This window comes from Heptranchias perlo, chromosome 2, assembly GCF_035084215.1.
Source record: "Heptranchias perlo isolate sHepPer1 chromosome 2, sHepPer1.hap1, whole genome shotgun sequence".
In the NCBI taxonomy this organism is placed as follows: domain Eukaryota; kingdom Metazoa; phylum Chordata; class Chondrichthyes; order Hexanchiformes; family Hexanchidae; genus Heptranchias; species Heptranchias perlo.
The window spans coordinates 158,392,795-158,419,769 of record NC_090326.1 but is presented as its reverse complement, the minus strand read 5'-3'; the positions used below and the strand labels follow the sequence as shown (position 1 = coordinate 158,419,769).

General features: G+C 42.2%; 1 protein-coding gene across 1 annotated transcript; it reads left to right on the top strand.

Moving 5' to 3' along the window:
* The first annotated feature begins 701 nt into the window (after positions 1–701).
* On the top strand, positions 702–25,270 carry gjc2 (gap junction protein gamma 2). Its single transcript, XM_067968082.1, has 2 exons — positions 702–838; positions 14,462–25,270. Exon 2 carries the CDS (start codon positions 14,482–14,484, stop codon positions 15,718–15,720), a length of 1,239 nt encoding a protein of 412 aa, XP_067824183.1. The 5' UTR covers positions 702–838; positions 14,462–14,481; the 3' UTR covers positions 15,721–25,270.
* The last annotated feature ends 1,705 nt before the right edge of the window (positions 25,271–26,975 follow it).

Genomic DNA, 26,975 nt, shown 5'->3' with positions numbered 1-26,975 from the left:
ACTGCACCAAAATAATGCAAACAAGAATTTAACATGAGTGAGTTAACCAGAGTGCTTAAAATAGTGCTGAGTATTTAGAATTATGTATTTGAAACAATTCCTGTTAACAACCCTGGTATAATAACACAGATGCCTTTTCACCAGAATGATGGTGCCTCTTTAATAAAACTGCATTTTTTTTCTTTAACGGTTGTTTTTGCCTGAGTAGTTTTGTGCTAAACCACTGACCATGAGATAGTAAAACAAGAATTCCTATCAAAAAAATTGAAGGACAGTAATGAATTTTATAGTTGTTCAAGAGGTTGTAACTGTTGTTAAGCAGCTGGACTGAAAAATGTGAGCTGCAGACCTGTCCTTCAATCAAGCCGCGTTTTCCTCGATTAGAACTGCCTGTGTATTCAACCATCTGTGTCTGTTATTGTTTAATTATTGGTGATAGGGAGCACAGCCTAAGTTCAGTATTATTAAAGTTTTTTGCCTTGGAGTTTGCACTTTCAGTAACTTGCTCACTGTGACCAGTGGGCGAAGAAAATAACACATGCTATCTCTGCTTTTTTTAAAAAGAAATTGCAGTGGTGGTCTTTTAAACTGGAGTTGGTGGAAGAAAAAGTTAGTGTAGATGCCATTGCACACACCGGTGAGTTAAAGTGATCCCTGTCTAGACATGATGAAGCACAAAGGTGGAGCCTGTTGAAGTTGCTTAAAGCCTGTCACTGTGGGCTGAAGCAGGTTATTTTCTTAGACAGAGCTCCTCAGAGAGTTAAAACTCCTTTCTTAAAATCAACTTTAACAAGTAACCTTTGCACTTCTCTTAAAAAAAGGGAAGAAACATGTTTACGTAAGTACTCAATTGTATTTTAAGTTAATTGCACTTGTTTTACCATTGTATAATTTTTTTGTAAAGTGAACCAGATAGAATGAATGGACAATTGAGCAAGAGTTTCAGTCTGTGAGTGGAAGCAGTTACTTTGTGATTGATTTCTGTTTTCAAGAGTTTGAATAATACATTTGAGCAAAGGTTGTGGATTCAAGCCCCACTATGGATTTGAGCACATAACCTAGACTAATACTTTTGTGCATAACTGACGGAGTGTTGTCTTTTGGATGAGTTATTAAACCAAGACCCGTATTCCTGTTCAGGTGAATATAAAAGATCCAATGGCACTATTTGAAGAGGAGCAGGGAGCTTTTTCCCAGCGTCCTGGCCAACATTCCCACCTCAAGCAACAGAAACATATTTGGCCAGAATTTACTGTAGCCGGCGAACGAACGACGCCTGCTGTTCGTTAGACTTGCCCTTGCCCGTTTAATTTCCATGAGCTTTTGCACTGCAAGTTGCTCGGATTGGGAGATGGAAACAGTGCGGCGCCCTGTACAGGGCATCTGGGAGCTGTGCGAACAGGGCAAGCAACTGTGTATCTCCTTAACCGATCAGATTGAAGGATTGAGGATTGCCCAGCACAGAGTCTGAACCAGGATGTGTAAGTTAGAATAGTGAATTCAATGTCAAATCAGGTACAGAAAGTGAAATAAAGAGAGGAAAAGAAATATTGGATTAAGGGAGAGAAAAAAGAGTCAGAAAGAAAAAGTAAACAAAAAATTAAAACTTTTTAAAAAATCTCCAACAACATTTAAAAGCTGAAGGAATGAGACTCCACACTTGCAAAAGTTAATTTCCAGTGCCAGAGAGGTTGTTTGGCAGTAATTAACACTTATCATGTTGTTAAAAAAGGGTACTTAGACCAAAATGGACAAGCCCTAACTTTCTGTGGCGAGTTTAGTTCATATCTATCATGCAAGTACAGGAACTTCATGCCATTCAATGCATTTCAATGGTGAGGCAGACAACGAGATGCCATTTTCACGAAGCTAACAGTGGAGCAGCGCAACTCGGACAGCAACTTCCGGATTTTCGCCTATAATCACACATCTGCCCTCACCTGAAGTTGCTGTACGATTTGTGCATAAATAACGGTGAGTGCCATTAGCCTCACTGTTATTTTGACAGTAAATTCTGGCCCATTACATGGCCATTCATCTCATTTGCTGTTCACAGGACATCGCTGTATGCAAATTCGCTGCCTTGTTTGCCTGTGTGATAAAACGCTATATAAATCCAAGTTCTTTCTTACCTAGCAATGTAATAATTCAGTACAGCAAGACATTTTAAGTCAATAATTTGCTGTCATCCCAACGGTCAGGTCTGCAAGATATCTTCAACAAACCCATTGTAAAGTCTCCAAGGGATCACACATGGAACAAATAGAACGTCATCACAGCTAACGGTGGTGCATTTGGGTCTTTTTTTTCTCCTGAACAAAAAGACTACAATAACCCACAAGACAATGAGTTACGGTCCTTTAAGGGGTCCGATTGAGTTTTAGTGTCACTGCAAAGTGTTTCGCAGCAAGGTAAAGGTAACAGTAGAAATCCACAGTCAGGTTCTGACCTGACTCGAGAGGCGAGTGGTGCAAAACCCAAAAGGAGGCATTTTCACATTTAAAATTTAACAAATGGGAGTTTAACTCTGTACATATGTATAAGCATGCATACATGGACCTCTTTCCTGGCCAGTCAAATTCGAATTGGAATTAGGCAGGAGCCAGGCGATAGAAACCTGGCTGAACCCTATACAGCAGTTACCAGTCTCATCAGCTGTTTGAAAGCTGATGTGAGCATAACACACTGACTACATTAATGCTGTTTGATGAAACTATTATCATTTCATAGTAAATTATTTTACAGCTGCATGGCAGCTCCAAGAATCAGGTGAGACCAAATATCTTTATGCATTGGTGTCAGTTGTGGTGTTACTGATTTTTATATCAAATGTACAAATATCTCTTTTTTGTATAACTTTTTTTATTTATATTATTTTTTTGTAAATGGATAGACAGCTTTGTGTTATGGGCAGCACTTTCTATAATAATTGCCAGAAATGTACATAATTGAACATTTTGATAGCTACCGAACCATGTAACGGGTGATTTTAGGATTTAACATATCTCCAAAAAATTGATTGTGGAGTGAGGATAAGATCATTTTAGACAGTGTGAGCCCATCTCTTTGAGGTGCTGTTGTACTCATTGCGGGAAATCCAATATCTGGACCAGATGTTTTGATGCCCCATACCAGCCCAGACCTATATTTCTCTCGTAAACAATTTTACAACACCAAGTTATAGTCCAGCAATTTTATTTTAAATTCACAAGCTTTCGGAGGCTACCTCCTTCCTCAGGTGAACGATGTGGAAGGAGGTAGCCTGAGGAAGGAGGTAGCCTCCGAAAGCTTGTGAATTTAAAATAAAATTGCTGGACTATAACTTGGTGTTGTAAAATTGTTTACAATTGTCAACCCCAGTCCATCACCGGCATCTCCACATCATATATTTCTCTCAATAGCACACTTCATCAAACTGTACAACCACATGCAATTTTACATATTGTAAGGCTCTCAATCAGAGAGTAGTGAAGACAGGAGGCCGTTGGCACCTAAATGCAGATTAATGCCTATCGTAGAAATCTCCTAAAAAGGATCATATTTCCAATGCCATATATGGTAATTAACAAGTTTTAATAGTTGAGTTCTGCAGTTCTGTAAAACATGGCTCAAAATGCAATATTTGGCTATTTGCCATATTCATCATAAACAGCATTTTTTTTTATTCGTTCATGGGATGTGGGCGTCGCTGGCGAGGCCAGCATTTATTGCCCATCCCTAATTGCCCTTGAGAAGGTGGTGGTGAGCCGCCTTCTTGAACCGCTGCAGTCCGTGTGGTGACGGTTCTCCCACAGTGCTGTTAGGAAGGGAGTTCCAGGATTTTGACCCAGCGACAATGAAGGAACGGCGATATATTTCCAAGTCGGAATGGTGTGTGACTTGGAGGGGAACGTGCAGGTGGTGTTGTTCCCATGCGCCTGCTGCCCTTGTCCTTCTAGGTGGTAGAGGTCGCGGGTTTGGGAGGTGCTGTCGAAGAAGCCTTGGCGAGTTGCTGCAGTGCATCCTGTGGATGGTGCACACTGCAGCCACAGTGCGCCGGTGGTGAAGGGAGTGAATGTTTAGGGTGGTGGATGGGGTGCCAATCAAGCGGGCTGCTTTATCTTGGATGGTGTCGAGCTTCTTGAGTGTTGTTGGAGCTGCACTCATCCAGGCAAGTGGAGAGTATTCCATCACACTCCTGACTTGTGCCTTGTAGATGGTGGAAAGGCTTTGGGGAGTCAGGAGGTGAGTCACTCGCCGCAGAATACCCAGCCTCTGACCTGCTCTAGTAGCCACAGTATTTATGTGGCTGGTCCAGTTAAGTTTCTGGTCAATGGTGATATTGTGTAATCTGGCCAAAAAGTACTTGCTTAGCAAAAATACGCAGTAGCAGAACTCATTTATCAGAAATTAATCTATGCATGGAAAATTTCTTTTCCTGCTTGTCACTGCATTGCGGTAATATCGTTGTATCAGCTGCTCAGACATCTCTGAGTGGCTGTTCTTTCTCCCTAAATGTAAATGGTCTTTTTTTTAATACAGTGAGTGTTGGTCAGGCTCCTTTGATGGCTTAGTGAATAAATGGTGGTTTGGTACTAAAGCAGGGTTTGTGCTCGGGCTCTATTGAAGAAAGTCCAGTTGGCCCCAGTGCCTTCAGGCTAAAGGGAACCATTTGGCTAGAGTTCCAGCTCCTGATCACTACTTAGAAACATATGAACAGGAATAGGCCATTTAGCCCCTCGAGCCTGTTCTGCCATTCAATAAGATCATGGCTGATCTGTGACCTAATTCCATATACCTGCCTTAGCCCCATATCCCTTAATACCTTTGGTTAACAAAAATCTATCAATCTCAGATTTAAAATTGACAATTGAGCTAGCATCAACTGCCGTTTGTGGAAGAGAGTTCCAAACTTCTACCACCCTTTGCGTGTAGAAGTATTTCCTAACTTCATCCCTGAAAGTCCTGGCTCTAATTTTTAGGCTATGTCCCCTAGTCCTAGACTCCCCAACCAACAGAAATAGTTTCTCTCTATCTACCCTATCAGTTCCCCTTACTATCTTGAAAACTTCAAGCAAATCACCTCTTAATCTTCTAAATTCCAGGGAATATAACTCTAGTTTGTGTAATTTCTCCTCGTAATTTAACCCTTAGAGTCCAGGTATCATTCTAGTAAATCTGTGCTGCACTCCCTCCAAGGCCAAGATATCCTTCCTAAGGTGCAGTGCCTAGAACTGAACACAGTACCCTAGGTGTGGTCTAACCAGGGCTTTGTATAGCTGTAATATAACTTCATCCCCCTTGTATTTGTGACGCCTCTTGAAAGTGCGTGTGTGTATGGATGTCAAGTGAGGATATGATTTGTCTTGGCTGGATTGGCCCCTGCAGCTTTGCAACATTCACTGGAGAGGCTCACGGTGAAGGATGGCAAGTTGGCCAAGGTACATTAGAGCTTTCAGTGCCATTGGAACTTTAGCCGAGCATGATTCACTGCCTTGAGGAAGGGAGAAATAGAATCATAGAAAGGTTACAGCACAGAAGGAGGCCATTCGGCCCATCGAGTCTGCGCTGGCTCTATGCAAGAGCAATCCAGCTAGTCGCACTCCCCTGCCCTATCCCCGTCGCCCTGAAAACTTTTTACTTTCAAGTATATATCCAGTTCCCTTTTGAAGGCCAGGATTGAATCTGCCTCCACCACCCCCTCAGGCAGTGCATTCCAGATCCTAACCAATCACTGTGTAAAAAAGTTTTTCCTCATGTCACCTTTGGTTCTTTCGTCAATCACCTTAAATCTATACCCTCTGGTTCTTGACCCTTCCGCCAATGGGAACAGTTTCTCTCTATCTATTCTGTCTAGACCCGTCATGATTTTGAATACCTCTATCAAATCTCCTCACAACCTTCTCTGTTCCAAGGAGAACAACCCCAGCTTCTCCAGACTATTCACGTAACTAAAGTCCCTCATCCCTGGAATCATTCTAGTAACTAGGAGCAGAAAAACATAGAGTCATAGAGTCATAGAGTTATACAGCACGGATAGAGGCCCTTCGGCCCATCGTGTCCGCGCCGGCCATCAGCCCTGTCTACTCTAATCCCATATTCCAGCATTTGGTCCGTAGCCTTGTATGCTATGGCATTTCAAGTGCTCATCCAAATGCTTCTTGAATGTTGTGAGGGTTCCTGCCTCCACAACCCTTTCAGGCAGTGAGTTCCAGACTCCAACCACCCTCTGGGTGAAAAAGTTCTTTCTCAAATCCCCTCTAAACCTCCCGCCTTTTACCTTGAATCTATGTCCCCTTGTTATAGTACCCTCAACGAAGGGAAAAAGCTCCTTAGTATCCATCCTATCTGTGCCCCTCATAATTTTGTACACCTCAATCATGTCCCCCCTCAGCCTCCTCTGCTCCAAGGAAAACAAACCCAATCTTCCCAGTCTCTCTTCATAGCTGAAGCGCTCCAGCCCTGGTAACATCCTGGTGAATCTCCTCTGCACCCTCTCCAAAGCGATCACATCCTTCCTGTAGTGTGGCGACCAGAACTGCACACAGTACTCCAGCTGTGGCCCAACCAGTGTTTTATACAGCTCCATCATAACCTCCTTGCTCTTATATTCTATGCCTCGGCTAATAAAGGCAAGTATCCCATATGCCTTCTTTACCACCTTATCTACCTGTTCCGCCGCCTTCAGGGATCTGTGAACTTGCACACCAAGATCCCTCTGACCCTCTGTCTTGCCTAGGGTCCTCCCATTCATTGTGTATTCCCTTGCCTTGTTAGTCCCTCCAAAGTGCAGCACCTCGCACTTTTCCGGGTTAAATTCCATTTGCCACTGTTCCGCCCATCTGACCAACCCATCTATATCGTCCTGCAGACTGAGGCTATCCTCCTCGCTATTTACCACCCTACCAATTTTTGTATCATCAGCGAACTTACTGATCATACCTTTTACATTCATATCCAAGTCATTAATGTAGACCACAAACAGCAAGGGACCCAGCACCGATCCCTGTGGTACCCCACTGGCCACAGGCTTCCAGTCACAAAAACAACCTTCGACCATCACCCTCTGCCTTCTGCCACTAAGCCAGTTTTATATCCAAAGTGCCAAGGCACCCTGGATTCCATGGGCTCGTACCTTCTTGACCAGTCTCCTGTGGGGGACTTTATCGAAGGCCTTACTGAAATCCATGTATACCACATCCACTGCGTTACCCTCATCCACACGCCTAGTCACCCCCTCAAAAAATTCAATCAAATTAGTCAGACATGATCTTCCCTTGACAAAGCCATGTTGACTATCCCTGATTAATCCTTGCTTCTCCAAGTGGAGACTAATTTTGTCCTTCAGAATTTTTTCCAATAATTTTCCTACCACTGATGTTAGGCTCACTGGCCTGTAGTTCCCCGGTTTTTCCCTACTCCCCTTCTTGAATAATGGTATTACATTAGCGGTTCTCCAGTCCTCTGGCACATCCCCTGTGGCCAGAGAGGTTCTGAATATATGTGTCAGAGCCCCCGCAATCTCCTCCTTTGCCTCACACAGTAGCCTGGGATACATTTCGTCCGGGCCTGGGGATTTATCCATTTTTAGGCCTGCTAAAACCGCCAATACCTCCTCCCGCTCGATGTTAATATGTTCGAGTATATCACAGTCCCCCTGCCGTATTTCTATGTCTACATCGTCCTTCTCCATAGTGAAAACAGATGCAAAAAATTCATTTAGAACCCCTCCTACATCTGCCGGCTCCACACACAGATTGCCATTTTTGTCCCTAATGGGCCCTATTTTTTCCCTAGTTATCCTCTTACCCTTAATATACTTATAAAACATCTTAGGATTTTCCTTTATTTTGCTCGCCAGTGTTATTTCATGGCCCCTCCTTGATCTCCTAATTTCTTTTTTAAGTATCCCCCTGCACTTTTTGTACTCCTCTAGGGCTTCCTCCGTCTTTAGCCTTTTGTATCTGCCAAAAGCCCTCCTTTTTTTCCTAATCCATTCTCATATATCCCCTGACATCCAAGGTTCCCTGGAGTTCTTGGAACCACCCTTGACCTTTACGGGAACATGTTGCCATTGTATGGTCTCAATCTCCCTTCTGAAAGACTCCCATTGCTCCGATGCGGATTTTCCTACAAGCAGCTGATCCCAGTCCATTTTGGCCAGATCCTGCCTTATCCTATTAAAATTGGCCTTCCCCCAATTTAGAACCTTTATTTCCGGCCCCTCCCTGTCCTTTTCCATGACCACCTTAAATCTCACCAAATTATGGTCACTGTCACCAAAGTGCTCACCTACTAGCACTTCTTCCACTTGGCCGGCCACATTCCCTAGAATTAGGTCCAGTACCGCCCCCTCTCTTGTAGGACTTTCTACATGCTGGCTCAAAAAGCTCTCCTGGATGCACGTTAAGAATTTTGTACCCTCTAAGCCTTTTACACTCTGAGTATCCCAGTTAATATTGGGGAAGTTGAAATCCCCCACTATTATTACCCTATTATTTGCACAATTTTCTGAGATTTGCCTACATATCTGTTCCTCTATCTCCCCCTGACTGTTTGGGGGCCTATAGTACACTCCCATCAAAGTGCTTGCCCCCTTTTTGTTTTTAAGCTCCACCCATATGGCCTCATTAGAGGAACCTGCTAATATATCATCCCTCCTTATGGCAGTAATTGATTCTTTAATTAATATTGCGACCCCCCCTCCTCTTATACCTCCCCCTCTGTCTCGCCTGAAGATTCTGTACCCCGGAATATTGAGCTGCCAGTCTTGCCCCTCCCTCAACCATGTCTCTGTGACAGCAACAATATCATACTCCCATGTGTTTATCAACACCTTCAGTTCATCCACCTTATTCGCAAGACTCCTTGCATTAAAATAGATGCCATCCAGCCTTGCCCTCACATATTTGCCCTGTCTTCCAAGCTGACTTGTTTTTTTCTCTATATTTGGCTGCACATCACCCCCTATTGTAGCTCCACTCTGTATCCCATCCCCCTGCCAAGTTAGTTTAAACCCCCCCCAACATAGTTGAAAGTAGTTAAAAATATCGCCAAGAAATGAGCACAGGCAAATAATTTTAAATTATTTGCCTGTGCCTGTGCTCAAATAATTTTAAATTATTTAATTATCATTTTCCTTGCCTATCCATTTAAGTGCCTTGAAGGTTAACAAGGGCAAAGCTGTTTAATTTAAACCACCACACCTTTATTAAGATGTATATAAAATACCAGAGATGTTGGCTAGACTTATGTGTGCTGTAGATAACTATAACTTCCCAGTTCTGTGCAGATTACAATTATCAGTAAGGTTTCTGAAAATTCATATGGAAGATCTAAATCATTTTAACAACCCTATTTTGTAAAACACTATTCTGTTGAAATTATAGCTTACTGAATAACTGAGGAAGATTAATATCCCACAAATAGGCTAATTCTTTGAGCCACACAGCTGTTTCACAGCATATTCAGTTTGCATTATGTAAACTAAAAATTACTATTTTTTTTACCCTCTCTCCAATTTTCTTCCTTTCTTGAAGGCACTGACCCTGACTGGTCAATTCCATGGATGCTCGATACCCTCTGGTATCTCACCCAAGTGCCTTTTCCTCAGGTAATCCTAGGCAATGGATGTTGGCAGCTCTTTGACTGGCTGAGTCAGTTCCTGTCTTTTCATGACATCGAATATAAGAACATAAGAAATAGGAGCAGGAGTAGGCCAATCGGCCCCTCGAGCCTGCTCCGCCATTCAATAAGATCATGGCTGATCTGATCCTAACCTCAAATCTAAAGAACACAAGAAGTAGGAGCAGGACCCGGCTACTCAGCCCCTGGGCCCGCTCCGCCACCCACAGGGCCTTGACCGATCCGAACTCAGCTTCATGTCGAATTTCCTGCCCGCTTCCCATAACCCCTAATTCCCTTTACTTCTAGGAAACTATCGATTTCTGTTTTAAATTTATTTAATGATGTAGCTTTCACAGCTTCCTGGGGCAGCAAATTCCACAGACCGACTACCCTCTGAGTGAAGAAGTTTCTCCTCATCTCAGTTTTGAAAGAGCAGCCCCTTATTCTAAGATTATGCCCCCTGGTTCTAGTTTCACCCATCCTTGGGAACATCCTTACTGCATCCACCCGATCAAGCCCCTTCACAATCTTACATGTTTCAATAAGATCGCATCTCATTCTTCTGAACTCCAATGAGTAGAGTTGCATGTGTACTTTGCAGCAGAAGTCAATGGATAGAAGTAGGGCCCCTACCTAATTTTTCCCCTCACCAGATCTATGTGTCAGTTGTACATAGATCTGGTAGATATGAATCTGAAAGGGCAAAAGAGTAACTAGGGAGAGAGTAGGGCCTCTTAAGGATCAACAAGGTCATCTATATGCGGAACCACAAGAGATGGGTGAGATCCTAAATGAATATTTCACATCGGTATTTACGGTTGAGAAAGGCATGGATGTTAGGGAACTTGGGGAAATAAATAGTGATGTCTTGAGGAGTGTACATATTACAGAGAGGGAGATGCTGGAAGTCTTAACGCGCATCAAGGTAGATAAATCTCCGGGACCTGATGAAATGTATCCCAGGACGTTATGGGAGGTTAGGGAGGAAATTGCGGGTCCCCTAGCAGAGATATTTGAATCATCGACAGCTACAGGTGAGGTGCCTGAAGATTGGAGGGTAGCAAATGTTGTGTCTTTGTTTAAGAAGGGCGGCAGGGAAAAGCCTGGGAACTACAGACCGGTGAGCCTGACATCTGTAGTTGGTAAGTTGTTAGAGGGTATTCTGAGAGACAGGATCTACAGGCATTTGGAGAGGCATGGACTGATTAGGAACAGTCAGCATGGTTTTGTGAGAGGAATATCATGTCTCACGAATTTGATTGAGTTTTTTGAAGGGGTAACCAAGAAGATAGATGAGGGCTGTGCAGTAGACATGGTCTACATGGACTTTAGCAAAGCCTTTGACAAGGTACCGCATGGTTGGTTGTTACATAAGGTTAAATCTCACGGGATCCAAGGTGAGGTAGCCAATTGGATACAAAATTGGATTGACGGCAGAAGACAGAGGGTGGTTGTAGAGGGTTGTTTTTCAAACTGGAGGCCTGTGACCAGCGGTGTGCCTCAGGGATCGGTGCTGGGTCCGCTGTTATTTGTTATATATATTAATGATTTGGATGAGAATTTAGGAGGCATGGTTAGTAAGTTTGCAGATGACACCAAGATTGGTGGCATTGTGGACAATGAAGAAGGTTATCTAGGATTGCAACGGGATCTTGATAAATTGGGCCAGTGGGCCGATGAATGGCAGATGGAGTTTAATTTAGATAAATATGAGGTGATGCATTTTGGTAGATCGAATCGGGCCAGGACCTACTCCGTTAATGGTAGGGCGTTGGGGAGAGTTATAGAACAAAGAGATCTAGGAGTACAGGTTCATAGCTCCTTGAAAGTGGAGTCACAGGTGGATAGGGTGGTGAAGAAGGCATTCAGCATGCTTGGTTTCATTGGTCAGAACATTGAATACAGGAGTTGGGATGTCTTGTTGAAGTTGTACAAGACATTAGTAAGGCCACACTTGGAATACTGTGTACAGTTCTGGTCACCCTATTATAGAAAGGATATTATTAAACTAGAAAGAGTGCAGAAAAGATTTACTAGGATACTACCGGGACTTGATGGTTTGACTTATAGGGAGAGGTTGGATAGACTGAGACTTTTTTCCCTGGAGAGTAGGAGGTTAAGGGGTGATCTTATAGAAGTCTATAAAATAATGAAGGGCATAGATAAGGTAAATAGTCAAAATCTTTTCCCAAAGGTAGGGGAGTCTATAATGAGGGGGCATAGATTTAAGGTGAGAGGGGAGAGATACAAAAGGGTCCAGAGGGGTAATTTTTTCACTCAAAGGGTGGTGAGTGTCTGGAACGAGCTGCCAGAGGCAGTAGTAGAGGCGGGTACAATTTTGTCTTTTAAAAAGCATTTGGACAGTTACATGGGTAAGATGGGTATAGAGGGATATGGGCCAAGTGCAGGCAATTGGGACTAGCTTAGTGGTATAAACTGGGCGACATGGACATGTTGGGCCGAAGGGCCTGTTTCCATGTTGTAAACTTCTATGATTCTATGAACCAAAACTAACACTAAACTATTGTGTTGCTGCAAAAAAATGACACAGAAAGCACTTATGCCGACAAAAACAAGACAACTCTTTAGAAAATCTGGCCGTGTGTGTTATCAGTTTTTTGCTATGCAACAGATCGTCTCCATGCAAAAAGCATGATTCGGTAAGAAGCCTAATGCAGAGAAAGGTTTTGAAGTAGTTTCACTATCTACGTAGCTGTACAGGATAGAGTAGGAGTTAGGTAGGAGTACAGGAGGTTAGAACTCAGGAGAGGCAGCTTGATCAAAAGACAGGACTGCTGTCAGGAATTTCCTCGGGAGTTCTCCCGATCAGCCACCGTAACTTTTGCGGAAGATCACAGAAACCCTGGATACCGCGTAAACGGGATTTCCACTGAAGTTACGGCAGCTAATCGGGAAGATCCACGAGGAAATTCCCAGCACACGTTGAATGTGTTAATCAGCTGAATATAACTTGCTATACAGTCACGATTTTGATTGAACAATTACATTTAAATAGCACCTCTAACATAGAAAAATGTCCCAAGGTGCTTGACAGAGGAACATCAAGCCAAACTGGAGATATTCGAAGAGATGACTCACTCAGAGGGTTGTGAATCTTTGGAATTCCCTGCACCAGAGGGCTGTGATGCTGAGTCATTGAGTATATTCAAGGCTGAGATAGATAGATTTTTGGACTCTAGGGGAATCAAGGGATATGGGGATCGGGCAAGAAAGCGGAGTTGAGGTTGAAGATCAGCCATGATCTGATTGAATGGTGGAGCAGGCTTGAGGGACCTTATGACGTACTTCTGATCTTATTTCTTATGTTCTTATGACCTAAAGCTGGGTTAAAGAGGTGGGTTTAAAGGAGGGGATTAAAGGGTGGTGGAGAGGTGGAGGCGTTTCGGGAGGGAATTCCAGAGCGTGAGACTTAAGAACGTATAACTGGCGGCAGATGTGATACTGCCCATTTTGCGTCCACGCCCAAGTCGAATTTTACCCCCAATGAGTTTGGAAAGTATCTTGACAAAGTTCCTGGAAAACGTAAGCCTGCAATAAAAGAAACTACTCATAATTTGGCACAAATTCAGTCTCACACAGAAAGGCAACAGCAAAAGCTTGCGTGCAAAATGGGTAGATTGCACACTGGTACAGCATGGGAGAATCTTTTGAGATTTGGGGTTTTGCACATTATTGTAATACAGGCATATTTTTGAGGTACTTCACCTCAGAATGCTTGATGCTCTCTCTCTTTGAGTGCAGAAAGTGGAAAAATACTTCATACCCTAACACTAACATCCTTCAGCTTAACAAGCACAAATTCACCCTCAACACAGTACCAGATGTTACATTTAAGGCACTTTTTTTGCTGAATAGTCCAAAAAGGCAAAACCTTCCTGTCCTTATATTGCTTTTAAATATACATTATTCGCATTTTACGTACAAAACCACATGATACCTGTGTTTGCATGTACAAAGAAAAGAGTTAAATAAATTATTCCTGTGGAGCTGCCCTGCCAACAGCCAGCAACATTGAGGGAAAGTCCACTCAGGCATACACACAGATTTGTACACTGAGCTTGGATTATTACAAAGATTAAAAACAGATGAGGGAGGCCATTCTTCAGGGTTTCTGCAGTTCTTCTTCCAAAGTTACGGTGAACGAGCTGGAGAACCCCTGTGGAAATTCACCCCATCGTATTTTTATGGTTTCCCTGCCTGCATTGTGCACACGACTGACACGATTTTGTGTTGGCTTAGTTTTAAGGGTCAGTTAGGCTCAGTGATAGCATTCTTTCCTATGAATCAGAAGGTTGTGCGTTGAAGCCCTACTCCAGGACTTGAGCACATAATCTAGGCTTATGTTTGAGTGCGATATTGAGGGAGTGCTACATTTTCTTTCAGATGAGGCACCATCTCCTAGTTTAGGTGGACATAAAAGATCCCTTAGCAATAGTGGAAGAAGAGCAGGGAGTTCTGGTGTCCTGGCTAACATTCCTCCCTTTACCAACATCACCATAAACAGGCTAGCTGCTCATTTATCTCATTTGCTGTTTGTGGACCTTGCTGCGGGCAAATTGTCAGCCACATTTTCCTACATAAAAATAATGTCCACTTTGAAAGTAATTAATTTGCTGTGAAGTGCTTTCGGGCATCATAAGGATGTGAAAGATGTTATATTCTTACTTTTTATCATAATGTTTAGTCTATGTCGTTTTACCACATCCTTGCACTTTGGGCTTTAAATTTACAAGTCCCGTGTGTTCAATCGTCTCTTGTGTCCGGTATAAAATGTTTTTGTAGCGTGTAGTTATGGTCAATATATTAAGTCTGTTTTATTTTTGTTCTGTTGCAGATATTAGATGAGGAGCCCTTATGACAAATATGAGCTGGGCCTTTTTAACTCGTCTTCTTGAAGAAATTCACAATCATTCCACCTTTGTTGGCAAAGTATGGCTGACGGTGCTGATTATATTCCGCATCGTGCTGACTGCGGTCGGAGGGGAGTCCATATATTCTGATGAGCAGAGCAAATTTGTCTGTAACACCAAACAGCCTGGGTGCGAGAATGTCTGCTATGATGCATTTGCACCTCTCTCCCACGTGAGGTTCTGGGTTTTTCAGATCATCATGATATCAACCCCATCTGTGATGTACCTTGGCTATGCCATCCATAGGATTGCCAGAACCACTGAAGAAGAAAAGAAGCACAAGTTCTTCAAGAAGAAGAAACCACCAACCATACGATGGCAAGTCCACCGTAATTCAGAACAAACAGAGGACGAAGATGAGGAAGAACCAATGATCTACGAAGAAACGGCAAGTGAGAAAAAAGAGGCCGATGACCATCAAAAGCATGATGGGCGACGACGCATCTTGCAAGAAGGACTGATGAAAATGTACGTTTTCCAATTGATTTTCAGGGCTCTGTTTGAGGTAGGTTTCCTTCTGGGACAATATTTTCTGTATGGATTTAAAGTTTACCCATCCTATGTCTGTACTAGAAACCCCTGTCCTCACACCGTGGACTGCTTTGTCTCAAGACCTACAGAGAAGACAGTCTTCCTCATTGTAATGTACGTAGTCAGCTGCCTTTGCCTGGTTCTTAATATCTGTGAGATGTTTCATTTGGGTTTTGGAACCATCAGAGATATTATCCGTAGCAAACGGCATAACCAGAGCAACATTCGACCGTTCCCATACCATTATCCACGGAACATTCCGGCATCACCACCAGGATACAATCTGGTGATCAAATCGGACAAGTCCACCAAGGTCCCTAATGGCCTTGTGGCTCATGAGCAAAACTTAGCTAATGTAGCCCAAGAGCAACAGTCCACTAGTCCAGATGACAACATCCCACCTGACTTGGCCAGGCTCCACAAGCACTTGAAAGTTGCCCAGGAACAGTTGGACATTGCCTTTCAGGGTTATAACAGCCAAGAGAATGCACAGAAATCCAGGACCAGCAGCCCAGCATCGGGAGGTACTGTAGCGGAGCAAAACCGTGTCAACACTGCTCATGAGAAACAGGGAGCTAAGCCCAAACCTGGTTCAGACAAAGGCAGCTCCAGTAGCAAATCTGGAGATGGAAAAACATCTGTTTGGATTTAACTTGTGTTTATATTCAATTAAGTTTACAATGGTCCTTAAAAAAAAAGGTGATAGCAGCTTTCTGCACATTTTACTACAATCTGTTTTCTTTTAGATAACCAGTGTGATAACAATTTGGCTCTTTGAGTTATAAGAGTAGATTTTGCAAAACAAGGCTCCCAGCGTGAAACCTCGTTCGATGGTGGTACAAATCAGAGAATTTGACACGGAGGACAGTGTGCCCGATTCGCAGATTTCCAATTTCCTAGCCGTCGAAATCAATGACTGGAAAATTGAGAGTCCCATGAATCAGGCACACTGCTCTCTGTACCAGTTCTCTGATCTGTAGTCCCATTGAACGAGATGCTTTGCCGGTCTCATAGTGCCATCCCTCGCAACTCTTCCTAAACCAATAGGAGTCTGTTTGTACTCAGCATCAAAATGTAACATCTATAGTTTACTGAACTAAGGACACAAGTTTTTGTAGTGACACAGGTTACAGCTGTCTTCATTTAGATAGTTGCTATGTTGGGTGGGTTTACCTGACTCGCCATACGCCTACTTCACAGGAAACAGGCCATTGACTCCATTATGGCTGCGAATGATTAAGTTGGGACAGTCATTTTACTTCCGAGTTCTATTTTATTTTTTAGTAGCTATTTCACGTTATGGTAATGGGTGGGTTCAAAACGTCAGGACTTTAACTGGCAAACTGTAAAAGTGGAATATAAATACTGATATTCTTTACAAAAAACATGCTTCCTGTTCAGCCACATTGTTCTGTTTTCCCCTTGCTACAGAGAATCTCTCCTCAATCTCATATTCTGTGGCCCTCTTTCAAATCCAAAATCTCAGACATATTCACGCTTGTGACTCAATTTCCGTTGGATTTGTATACTATTTACCATTGTCTAAATTACCTCATTTTTAATGTGAGGAGTTTTGTAGGTTTAATAATTTCTTTTTAAAATAAGAAACATTTCAATGCAGCTTAACTAATTTTACAAAAGCTATACATTCTCATTTTAAAAGGGCAGATGATCTGTGGGAAAGAGGGAAAGTTGGCATGTTGTCCAAGGAATGTCAGGAAACGTGTGTGTGTAGAGACGTTTGTAGACTGGATCTTTTCACCTTTCTGATTAAGGAGGACAAGTCTGAAGAAAATTACATCAAAAGGTATTGGGGAGGGGTGGGAGGAAGTGTTGTCATTGTTTTAAAAAGGCGGATTCTAGTTGAAAATCCAAGGAAGATTGCCATTGCCTTAAAATGCTGTTCCAGAATTTTGGTTCTGCATCATGTTTTTTCATAAAACAGTGTTGGTAAACATTGACCCTAATTCCAGTGCATCGAACAATGACTGATTTGTAAGGCTGCATTTGAAAATTAAAGCTTATGTTACACTGCACTTTAACTTCAAATGACAGTACAAACTATGTACAGAACAAGTGTCACTGCTTTCCCTGCCAACCCCTCCAACAAAGAGAAAAAAATGTGAATCATTTAGAAATTAACCTGGAAGATTCGCAGCTCTGTCTTGCAGAAATCTTTAATTATAAACAGAAAATGATTGAAATGCACAGCGGGTCAATCACAGAATTTTATAGCACGGAAAGAGGCCAATTGGCTCAATGCACTTGTACTGGCTCTATAAAAGAGCTATCCACAATTCTACCCCCAATACCTGATGTTTGAAGTATGATCCTTCATCAGAACTTCTATCGTTTGCATTCTTTTTCTCTGAAGAAATCTTTATGACTTGTAATAGCAGAGAGGGGTCCTAATGGGATCCAGTACTTCACAGCAGTGTGTCATTTAGGGAGACCTCGGCGAGATTGTGAAAGTAAATTAGAAATGAAATTGTATATAAACATGGCAAAAATTGCTGTACATTTAATTCATGGCAATATACTTACTAATAGTAAGTTTAAGGTTCAGAAATCTGGTAAATTACCACGGGGTTTGGGCACAAGACTGAAGTAGTCGGCTTTTGAAAGTTGCTGGCAGAATTGATCAGGATAATTTACACCTCTCTCATAACTGAACCCCATGAGGTCTCCCGCACTCTGTTACCAAATAAGGCAGGGTCATGTGTGTTTCATTCCAGTTCATGCAAATTTTATTTTTTAAGGGCTTAGTTTATTTCACGTGTCATCTTAAATGATATAAACCACATAAGCAGGCTGTGCCGAAGTGATTTTGCCAGTATGTCATCAGCATTTTAAAACTGAACTCAATCCCCTTCAAGCTCTATTCTGAGGGACTTGGCAGTAGAAACCATTGTCAGTGTCAGAATGAACAAGCTCAATCATGTATAATCCACACAGTGGCATTTTATTAGCAATGAACCATAATGGACACACAGTTTCACTGTAAACAAAATGTATTTGTTTACCAGATTATAATTTTCCTCCCCTGTTCTCCTTAGACCGCTCACCAGCTATGGCAGAGAGGACGGTGCATTGTCATGTGACTTGCTCCTAAACCTCGCACACTCCTCTGAGCTGATTAGTAAATTTACAGGAATAGCCTGAGGGTAGCTCTATCTCACGGGGAAGTACCTGACTTCTACTCCTCCATTCCGTGGAAGCATCTAGCCTTCACTTGACATCTCGGCTGAGATCAGAAACTCAGTAGACTGCAGGATTGAACTTGCAGCCACCATTGTATTATTGGGCAGCTGAATGCAACTACTTTGCCTGCAAAAAAAAAGGTTAATCAAACATTGGCATTTTCAAGCTTTCCATTTAAAAAAAATGATTTTGGTGCATTTGTAAAAAATACAAATCGATTGTTTTTGCAGAAAAAAATCCATTTGCTGCCCCAGTCTGTTCTCAGTTTACCACAGTGCAACACACAATGTACATTATTGCTTTTCAATCCCAATTCAAAGATTTTTACATTCCAGTTATTAATCAGTAAATGCTGCATTGTTTCTTCACTCCACTTGATTGCCTGTAGCTGATATCACAACAGCATCATGACGTCAAAGTATTCCCAATCAGACAGTCATGCTTGCGAAACTTAGCTAACATGTCCTTTTAGATGCGGATTGACCTGCTGTGCTTTTCCAACACTTTCTTTTTTATTTCCAATTTCCAGCGTTGTTTATTTTTAAATCTATGCCAACATTTATTGATTAAAAGTGAAGTGCAGCCCTTTAAATGTCAGCTTAGGATACTGAAACAGTGTCTAGGCTGGATGGAAATACATGCTCAGAACAACTAGGTTATGGCCCCTGAACAGTGGTCATCACATCACAAATGTGTATCGGCAATAAATCGCCCAGTTGATGTTATCATGCACTGTGAACTTTATTTTCCAATGCAGTGAAAATCAGGATCAATCTGTTTGCTTGATTGGCACTTGTGATATATAGCTAGTATCACTGCTTTTTTTTTGCACTCAAATTCTTTCTACTAAGTGCCTTAGCTGATGAAAATAGAACCAAGTTCCTTAGATGTAAATTTATATGATGAAAAATGACAGTACATAGCAGTAACTGCATTCTTAGATCTAGAGTAATTGCATTTATACTATGAAAAGAATTGTTTGTAGGTCTGATGAGATTTTTAAAAGGAATCTGAACTCAATGACTTAGTTAACTATTTCTAGTTCAATTTTTTTTCCCCGTCTGCGGTTACCCTTTCTAATATTACAGACAGAAAATGCTAGAAATGCACAGCAGGTTGATCAGGATCTGGAAGAGAGAGGTTAATGTTTCAGGTAAGACCTTTCATCAACCTGCACTGTGTTTACAGCATTTCATGTTTCAGATTTCCAACATTTGTTTCTTTTTTTTTAAAATGTTACCTATGCGATGTATTTGTACAGTATCTGCACAGGTTGAATTCTAGGTTACCTGAAAGTATAAACGAGCAACCCACAATCTATGCTAGCTCAAACCAAGCTGAGCCAGTCTGAGGTAAGATGGTCTATGGATACCTGTAGGAGATATAAACCCAGAAACTATTCTTTGTAATATTAGCACACGAACACTTCACACATTTGTATGACATTCCTCTGTCTGCTCTTTTTAATGGGTTACTGCCTCTGATTAGACGGCAGATAGAGGAATCGCATTAAACATCCATACGCTGACATCGCAAATAATAATTTCTAGGCTACAGAGGATAGGATCTATATCCCTTGAGTGTTCAAAATTGATAACTGAATGAATAGTGTCACGAGTTATAAATTTTGTAAAGACAAAGCTCCTTGTCCTCTACTCTCCTGTTCACAGTGGCTGAGGTTTTCCACTTCTGAACTCGCTAGATCGTGAACATTAATGGTCGGAAAAATGACAGGGTGGTGAGTTGTCCAGCGGCAAAACTCAGCCACCATGTCCTGGAGAATTAAAATTAAAATTGGGGGACCAGAAGGAGCCAAAGTGAAACCTCAGTCTGCGCTGAGCTAGTGAGATGGTGACAGAGGTACAATAATTGGCCTCAGTGTCCCAGGGCTAGGGAAGGAGAAAAATCAAGTCGGATTCTCTTAGCTGATCACTATTGATCCCGACTGCAAGGCACGTGTTCAGTGGGTGAGGACAGGATTGGGCTCAACTCCAATGCCCTCCATGAATGAATAATTCACTGACACTCACTGCCCAAGTATATGCATCAGTAATGACTACATGAGTGAGGTATTGGAGGACAGTTAGCACCCATGGAACCATATTTGAGCACGATTAGAAGAGATGGGGAGAAAATTGAGGGGGGGAGGATTTAAAATGGTGAAGATTAATGTAACTGATTTGAAATGGGAACTAAACCGATGTGTGGATTGCAGAGAGGTTACAGCTACATCACTGTAAAAATCTCTTTTTTTCTCACAATGTTGTCTTTCCCCACTGGAAAAAATTCCAAGAAATATGGAAAATATTTAATGCATTGACATCATCACGTGGTTTAAGTCAATTTCCCAGTTTCATGAAACATTTTCAAACAGTAAAGGAATGAAAGTTTCTTGAGAAACCCATTTTTAACAACCCACTTATTTACATAAGGAGTTGGCATGGTTATATTTTTGTTCCTTCAAAAATAAAAGTAAATATTAACATATTATGACCATCCTATTGTCCGTTCATTGGAAGAAGGATTAATGTGGACAAATTTGCTACTAAAACAGAATGATTCATTGTTACTTTGGACTGATAATAGTTAAGCAGTTGGCCTATTCACGCAGACATTTATGTCAGTGACACAGTGTTAACCAGATTGTATTGGTAATTAAATAGTGGCTGGTACAAAATAATAGAGCACGGAATCAAACTACAGCAGAAAGCCCTTTATGCAGTAGCAGTTGGGATTGAAAAGAGGTGTTTGGCACTTAAGAGCTAATATAATTAATAGGAGGAGTTATGTGTAATAACATACTATTTATTTAAGATTGTTGCGCTTTTGATAAACTGAGATTGGGAACAGCCGTCGAGACTTTTGCTGTTTTTCCAACATTCAGGTTGTGATCTCAAGACACTCAGCTCAGCTGTTGTCGCAATGAACGGGGCAGTCAGATAGCACAGACATTAAGCTTAGGCTGGAGTTCAGCCGCGCTATCTTGAATGAGCGCAGGCACGGAGGCCATCATTGATTGGTATCAGTACCAATTTGGTTGGCAGGCACCGTGGAGACGAACAAAAGTGCCTGCCATAGCAAACGTTGGAACAATCGATGTGCTGATAAGGAGGACTACGTAACTAAGCCTGGGGCTGTCTCACAAAGAATGGGACTGATGTCAACCGTATATATTTATTTTAAAGTTAGGCATTTCAATGTATTCCACAATACTTTAATTCCATATTACACTATTGCTGTCAGCAGCATTGCCATTTTAAATAACACACAATAAATTGTCAACTTTTGACAAAGAAAATGTAGTGTAAATGCAAAGTCAGTTTAAAAAAAATAAAGATCAAATGATGTGCAACCTCAGGGAAATGAGACAAGTAATCAGTGTAACATGGTCAATGGATTTGTGGTGCGCTATTGACCCTATGCTATTAAGTAAGCTATTAGCACTGCCACAGACAAAAGAAAAGGTATTGCACTGATGTTACTGGTAAATGTTCATTAACAATAGAGCTTCTGGTTGAACTTTACCTCTCTGGAGGCGGCTGTGTGAACTACACAGAGGTCAGGTATTATCAAGAAACCTTTGAAAGACCGCACTGATTCAGGTAGGTAAAACATTGAGGATATGGACTTACACTGAATCACCAGAGGCATGGTACAAAATTTCACCAATGTCTGGTTCAAACGATCGAGCCATCATCCAGTTTGGCAGCTGATCAGTGTTCAGCGTTTCATGTTTATATTACTGTACATCTTATTTTTGAACAATTTATGAGGGATCCCTACAGTTCTAAGTGTCCATTGATTAGCTTTATCTTTCAGCCTGCAAGAGACAACCTCCTTGTATCGCGTAACCTTGAAATTAGTGTGTGCATTATCGTACTATTAGCACTTAACACATTCTTCTCAAATGTCTGTGTCCATTATTTTAAAATAACAGGTTGATGACTTCATTAAAATAGCAGACAGAGGAATTTGATATGAACATGTTAAGCACCTGTACAATAATAACATACACAGTTGGGGTAATTTTCACCTTCACTGCTTGGGTGATAGAATGGTAGGGAGTTAATTGGCCTTGGGCAGTCGGGCAAAATTGGTGATAGCGAATCGGACGCCCGTTTTACACTTGCCCCCCCATTTTATTTTCCGAGTCAATGGAAAAGAAAACCAGGCAGGGTATAAATCAGGCAGGGTATAAATCGGGCAGGGTGTAAATCAGGCAGGGTGTAAAACAGGCGGGGTGTAAATCAAGCAGGGTGTAAATCAGGCAGAGTGTAAATCAGGCAGGGTGTAAAACGGGCAGGGTGTAAATCAGGCAGGGTGTAAAACGGGCAGGGTGTAAATCAGGCAGGGTGTAAAACGGGCAGGGTGTAAATCAGGCAGGGTGTAAAACGGGCGGCCGAATTCGCAATTCCCCAATTTTGTGCCACCCCCCATGACCAGTTTCACCCCCGTGGAGCGGATCGCCCATCCATTATAGAACCTGCCCAATTTTCATAACTATTGAAATCAGTGGAATAACAGGCGGGCGATCCGCTCCGACACTTCACCACCCCAGCAGTTACCCCCAGTAATTCCTAGGCCTATATCTTTAACATCTCTACAAACTCCATGCGCTATTGAGAATTTGGGTTTGAAATGTAATGAATTTTATTGGGTTTTTTTTGGTGTGGCATCTTATTTACTATTGTATGAATGTTGCTAGTGCATCTCAATAAGGCCATTGAAGTATCCAAAAATTGCCATAAATATGTAGGGCCTGGAATTCTGCGAGGTTCTCCCGATCTATTGCCATAACTTTGGCAGAAGATGGATGGAACACCCGGAGAAGTGGCTGTTTTTAGTCATTCATGCCATTTCTCCGGGGGTTCTGCAGATCTTCTGCCATTATGGCAGTAGATTGGGAGAACCCCTGTGAAAATTCCAGGCTTAGTCTGTAAGGCTAAATTTATTTTATTATGTATTCGGTGACTGGAAAAAAAACTTTGCCCTGAAATTCCACTTCTGCTGGGATCATGCCCAACAGACCTCCAGCGCTGAACCTACAGAGGAAGTGGGATCAGTAGGAGGTCCCTGTAAGTTAAGTATCCATAGTGGGTGTCCACGCCGCTAAAGGTGCACCTCGGGCGCTAGCCACCCCACACAGGCCAGAAAGGCTAGTGCCTGCTGCTGTCCGTAGAGCGGAGGGGTTGCTAGGTCACTACCCCTTCCCCCCTCCTTCTTTGTAAGGGGAACAAGAATAGCAATGTTATAATTAAAAATATTACCTTTCTTCAGGGGTCCAGGCTTGGACCCCCAAGGTGAGCTCCACTCCGACCGACCCTGAGGCCAGTACACCTCTTCCTTTTCGTTGTACCAGCCTCCTAACTTGCATCAGGCCTCTGACGGGCTGATGGCATGTGAATTCCTAGTGTGGGGAGCCCCCCCTTCTCAGCTCCACTCTTCATCATCGGCCCCCTTTGGGACAGGCGGATGCTGCACTCCAAAACAAGAGCACAGGAAATTCCTATGCAAGTTTGGGTCCCGGCGTATCCAGGTACGGGCCAACTCTGCGGCCCTTTGGTGGACTCCCACTGAACTTAAAGCGGGAGTCTGCCAAAACGGTCAAGCAATTTCAACCCCCTTGTGTCCAACTTTGCAATAGGTTCACACTTTGTTTAATTGTAAGTGCCAGGAGAAGTGGAATTGGTTTTAAATAAAGTACATCTCAGACAAACTGAAAGACTAAGTTAGCACCACTAAACAATAAATCAAAATCATTGGCTTGTACAGGAGTAACTCAATGCATTGTAATCTTAGTACTGGGATTCAGCCACTATAGTAATGGAGTTAACAAGAAGTGCAGATACCCTTAACATGAACTCTGTTATGTAGGTGGGAAAAGAGGTCAAGTTGAAGCTACTGACATAAAATCCAGTGCTTCAGAAACCTTTTATGCAATTTAATATTTTTTTAAATGCAAAATTTATTTGAATAGCACCTGTATTTTGTTCTGTTTTATACATAAGTTTAGGGTAAAATTATTGTGATTGACTGATCAGCCTCATGGCAACTACTCAAGGGTACAATAAACTCTAAAAGCTAGGATTGCGCCATGTCTAATACCTTCCAGAAACTATCAAGTACTTTGAACTCTGCAGTTTACACAATGCAGCCTTTTGCAAACTGCTGTGTTAAAATACGATTCGCTGCGTTTTGATTGGTTGCTGGGAGCTAATTCACAAGATAACGAACTTGCTGCTCACTTGCAGGTGATGGGCCACAACTGTGCAAAAAGGGTGGACCTTCACAGCTACAGCCGAGAACGCACGAGGGGCAGGTGTTAACTAATGGAAAAAGTTTATTTCTTCCCTTAATTTTGTGTAAGATAGGTCATTAAATGTAAATACTACATTCTATGCCATAACTGTAACATATTTCAGGATAAAGTAGGTGCCTTTCTGTCGCCCTCTGGCTAAGTAGTATACGTGCTAAGTTTTTTTTTAAAAACTATCTGCATTCCTCCAACCTGGAAGATACTTGAATTCATCAAGAAGAAAATAACATGCGTCTTTTAGCCTCTGATTTTCTTCAGAGACGTTTTAATAAAGTAATCCCCTGCGTACTATACCATTTAAAAAAATGTCTTCTGTTACAAATGCTGACTTAAACTGTTGCTGAAAGGAGGATAAAATACAACAAGCAATAACATGCACAAAATGCTCTTTTACTGTGTCCTGATGCAAATTTTGAAATTTATTTTCTCTGTTAAACTTTCATGTGGTCATCAAAGGTAACAAACACTGAAGCCTCTAAAATAAATGAATGAACAGAGCCAGTGTTAGGAAAAGTACTGTCAGTCAAGTCTTCGTCGAAGCAAAAAACACCGCCTAACTTTTTTATGTTTTTGAAACATTTGTGTTTCTGCTGAAAGAAAATAATATCAGTTTCAATAGAGTTCTCATTTTTCTGCCTGTCATTGTATGTTTTGAATACCTTTTAATAAACTCACTATAAAACCACTTTTGTATTATGGGATATATTTTGGGGGGGAGTTGATAGGGTAATAGTTTTTGCCTTATCTGTCACCATGTACATATTAACATGTTTCATGTAAATATTAATTTCATAGATCTAAAAGTGAAGACCTGCTCAGTGTTAGTGTATAGATTTTATATTCATCCCAATGGAGAAAAGCAGAAAATCATTTACACATGCTTTCTATTACATCAGTGCTATCTATCACAACCAAATTGGTTAACTCCCGAAAACAGGCGCTGGGATCGCGGTGCACGATTAACCCGCAACCGGCCGCTGAGATGCAGGCAGCACGTAACTGCTGCCTGGTGATTTCAGTGATTGCTGCGTGCAGCCAGCCCGACCTGCGGTGTAGAGTGCATGCCCACCAGCAAGGGGCCCAAATAGCGGGAGTGGCTAGCACCACTTAAAGGCAGCCTGCACCTTTTAAAGAGGAGGTGCACTGTGGCTGCAGGAAGTGGTGGAAGTCAATGGTGAAGGGAATCTGTGCTGAAAAATAGTGAAGCATGGAGATGATGGGAACTCTGGAATTTTTATTGAGCAACAACTTGGCTGCTCAAAGTTTGCAGGACTCTTTCGGTATAAGGTCTGAACAGTGATCAGAAATCGCACATGTATAACACAGATGCAGGTCCCGTCTTTATGTTTAAAAACTGTTGTTTATTTTAAAACATTGAATAAAGGTTGCTCACAACTACATCCCACAACCTCCAGTCTGCACACCAGACACCGCCAATCTGCCGATCTGAGTTTGTACTGGGCCTGCGAGAGAGCGTGCACCAAGGTTCTCTGATGATGCAGTAGAGGCCTTGGTTCAAGAGGTGGACAGAAGGAGGGGCATCCTATATCTGCAGGAGAGCAAGAGGCCCTCCAGACATATGCTTCCGAGGCAGTAGGGGATGAGGTAAATGCCAGGCGCATAGCACCACGAACATGGATGCAGTGCAGGAAGAAGTTCATTACTTTGAAATGAGTGGTCAAGGTGAGTGAGGTCAACTGTCAAGTGGCGTCTCCTACTGACTGTACCACTAGCTGCATCCACTGCTCCACGCACTACACCTCCCCCCACCAATCACCCACCTACAATAAGCTCTTTCAATCAGTACTCAACTCTTTCAATCAGATGTTTCATCTCAACCCTCACACATTACCACTGTTACAAGCTGCAAACTCACAGGTCACACACACTGGCAGCTATTCAACCATGACAACCACATCACCCAAACATCTTGTAGGACACTCACTGGCACACTTCCTGCTTTCTTGCAAGAGAAGGTGGCGCATAGCAGGAGGCAACAAGTGGTAGTGGCTCCATGGAACGTGAACCTGCTGTCGTCTCTCAGGATGACAGCATTCCTGTCTCACCTCTGCCACTCCGCCAGTACTCCCCTTGCTGTTGCCTGTCAGCTAGCCAGCTCACAACCTGTACAATGTTGAAACTTTTATTATAAGAAGATAGGAACAGGAGTAGGCCATTTAGCCCCTCGAGCCTGTTCCGCCATTCAATGAGATCATGGCTGATCTGTGACCTAAGTTCACATACCCACCTTAGCCCCATATCACTTAATATCTTTGGTTACCAAAAATCTATCAATCTTAGACTTAAAGTTAACAATTGAGCTCGCATCAACTGTCATTTGCAGAAGAGAGTTCCAAACTTCTACCATCCTTTGCGTGTAGAGTGTTTCC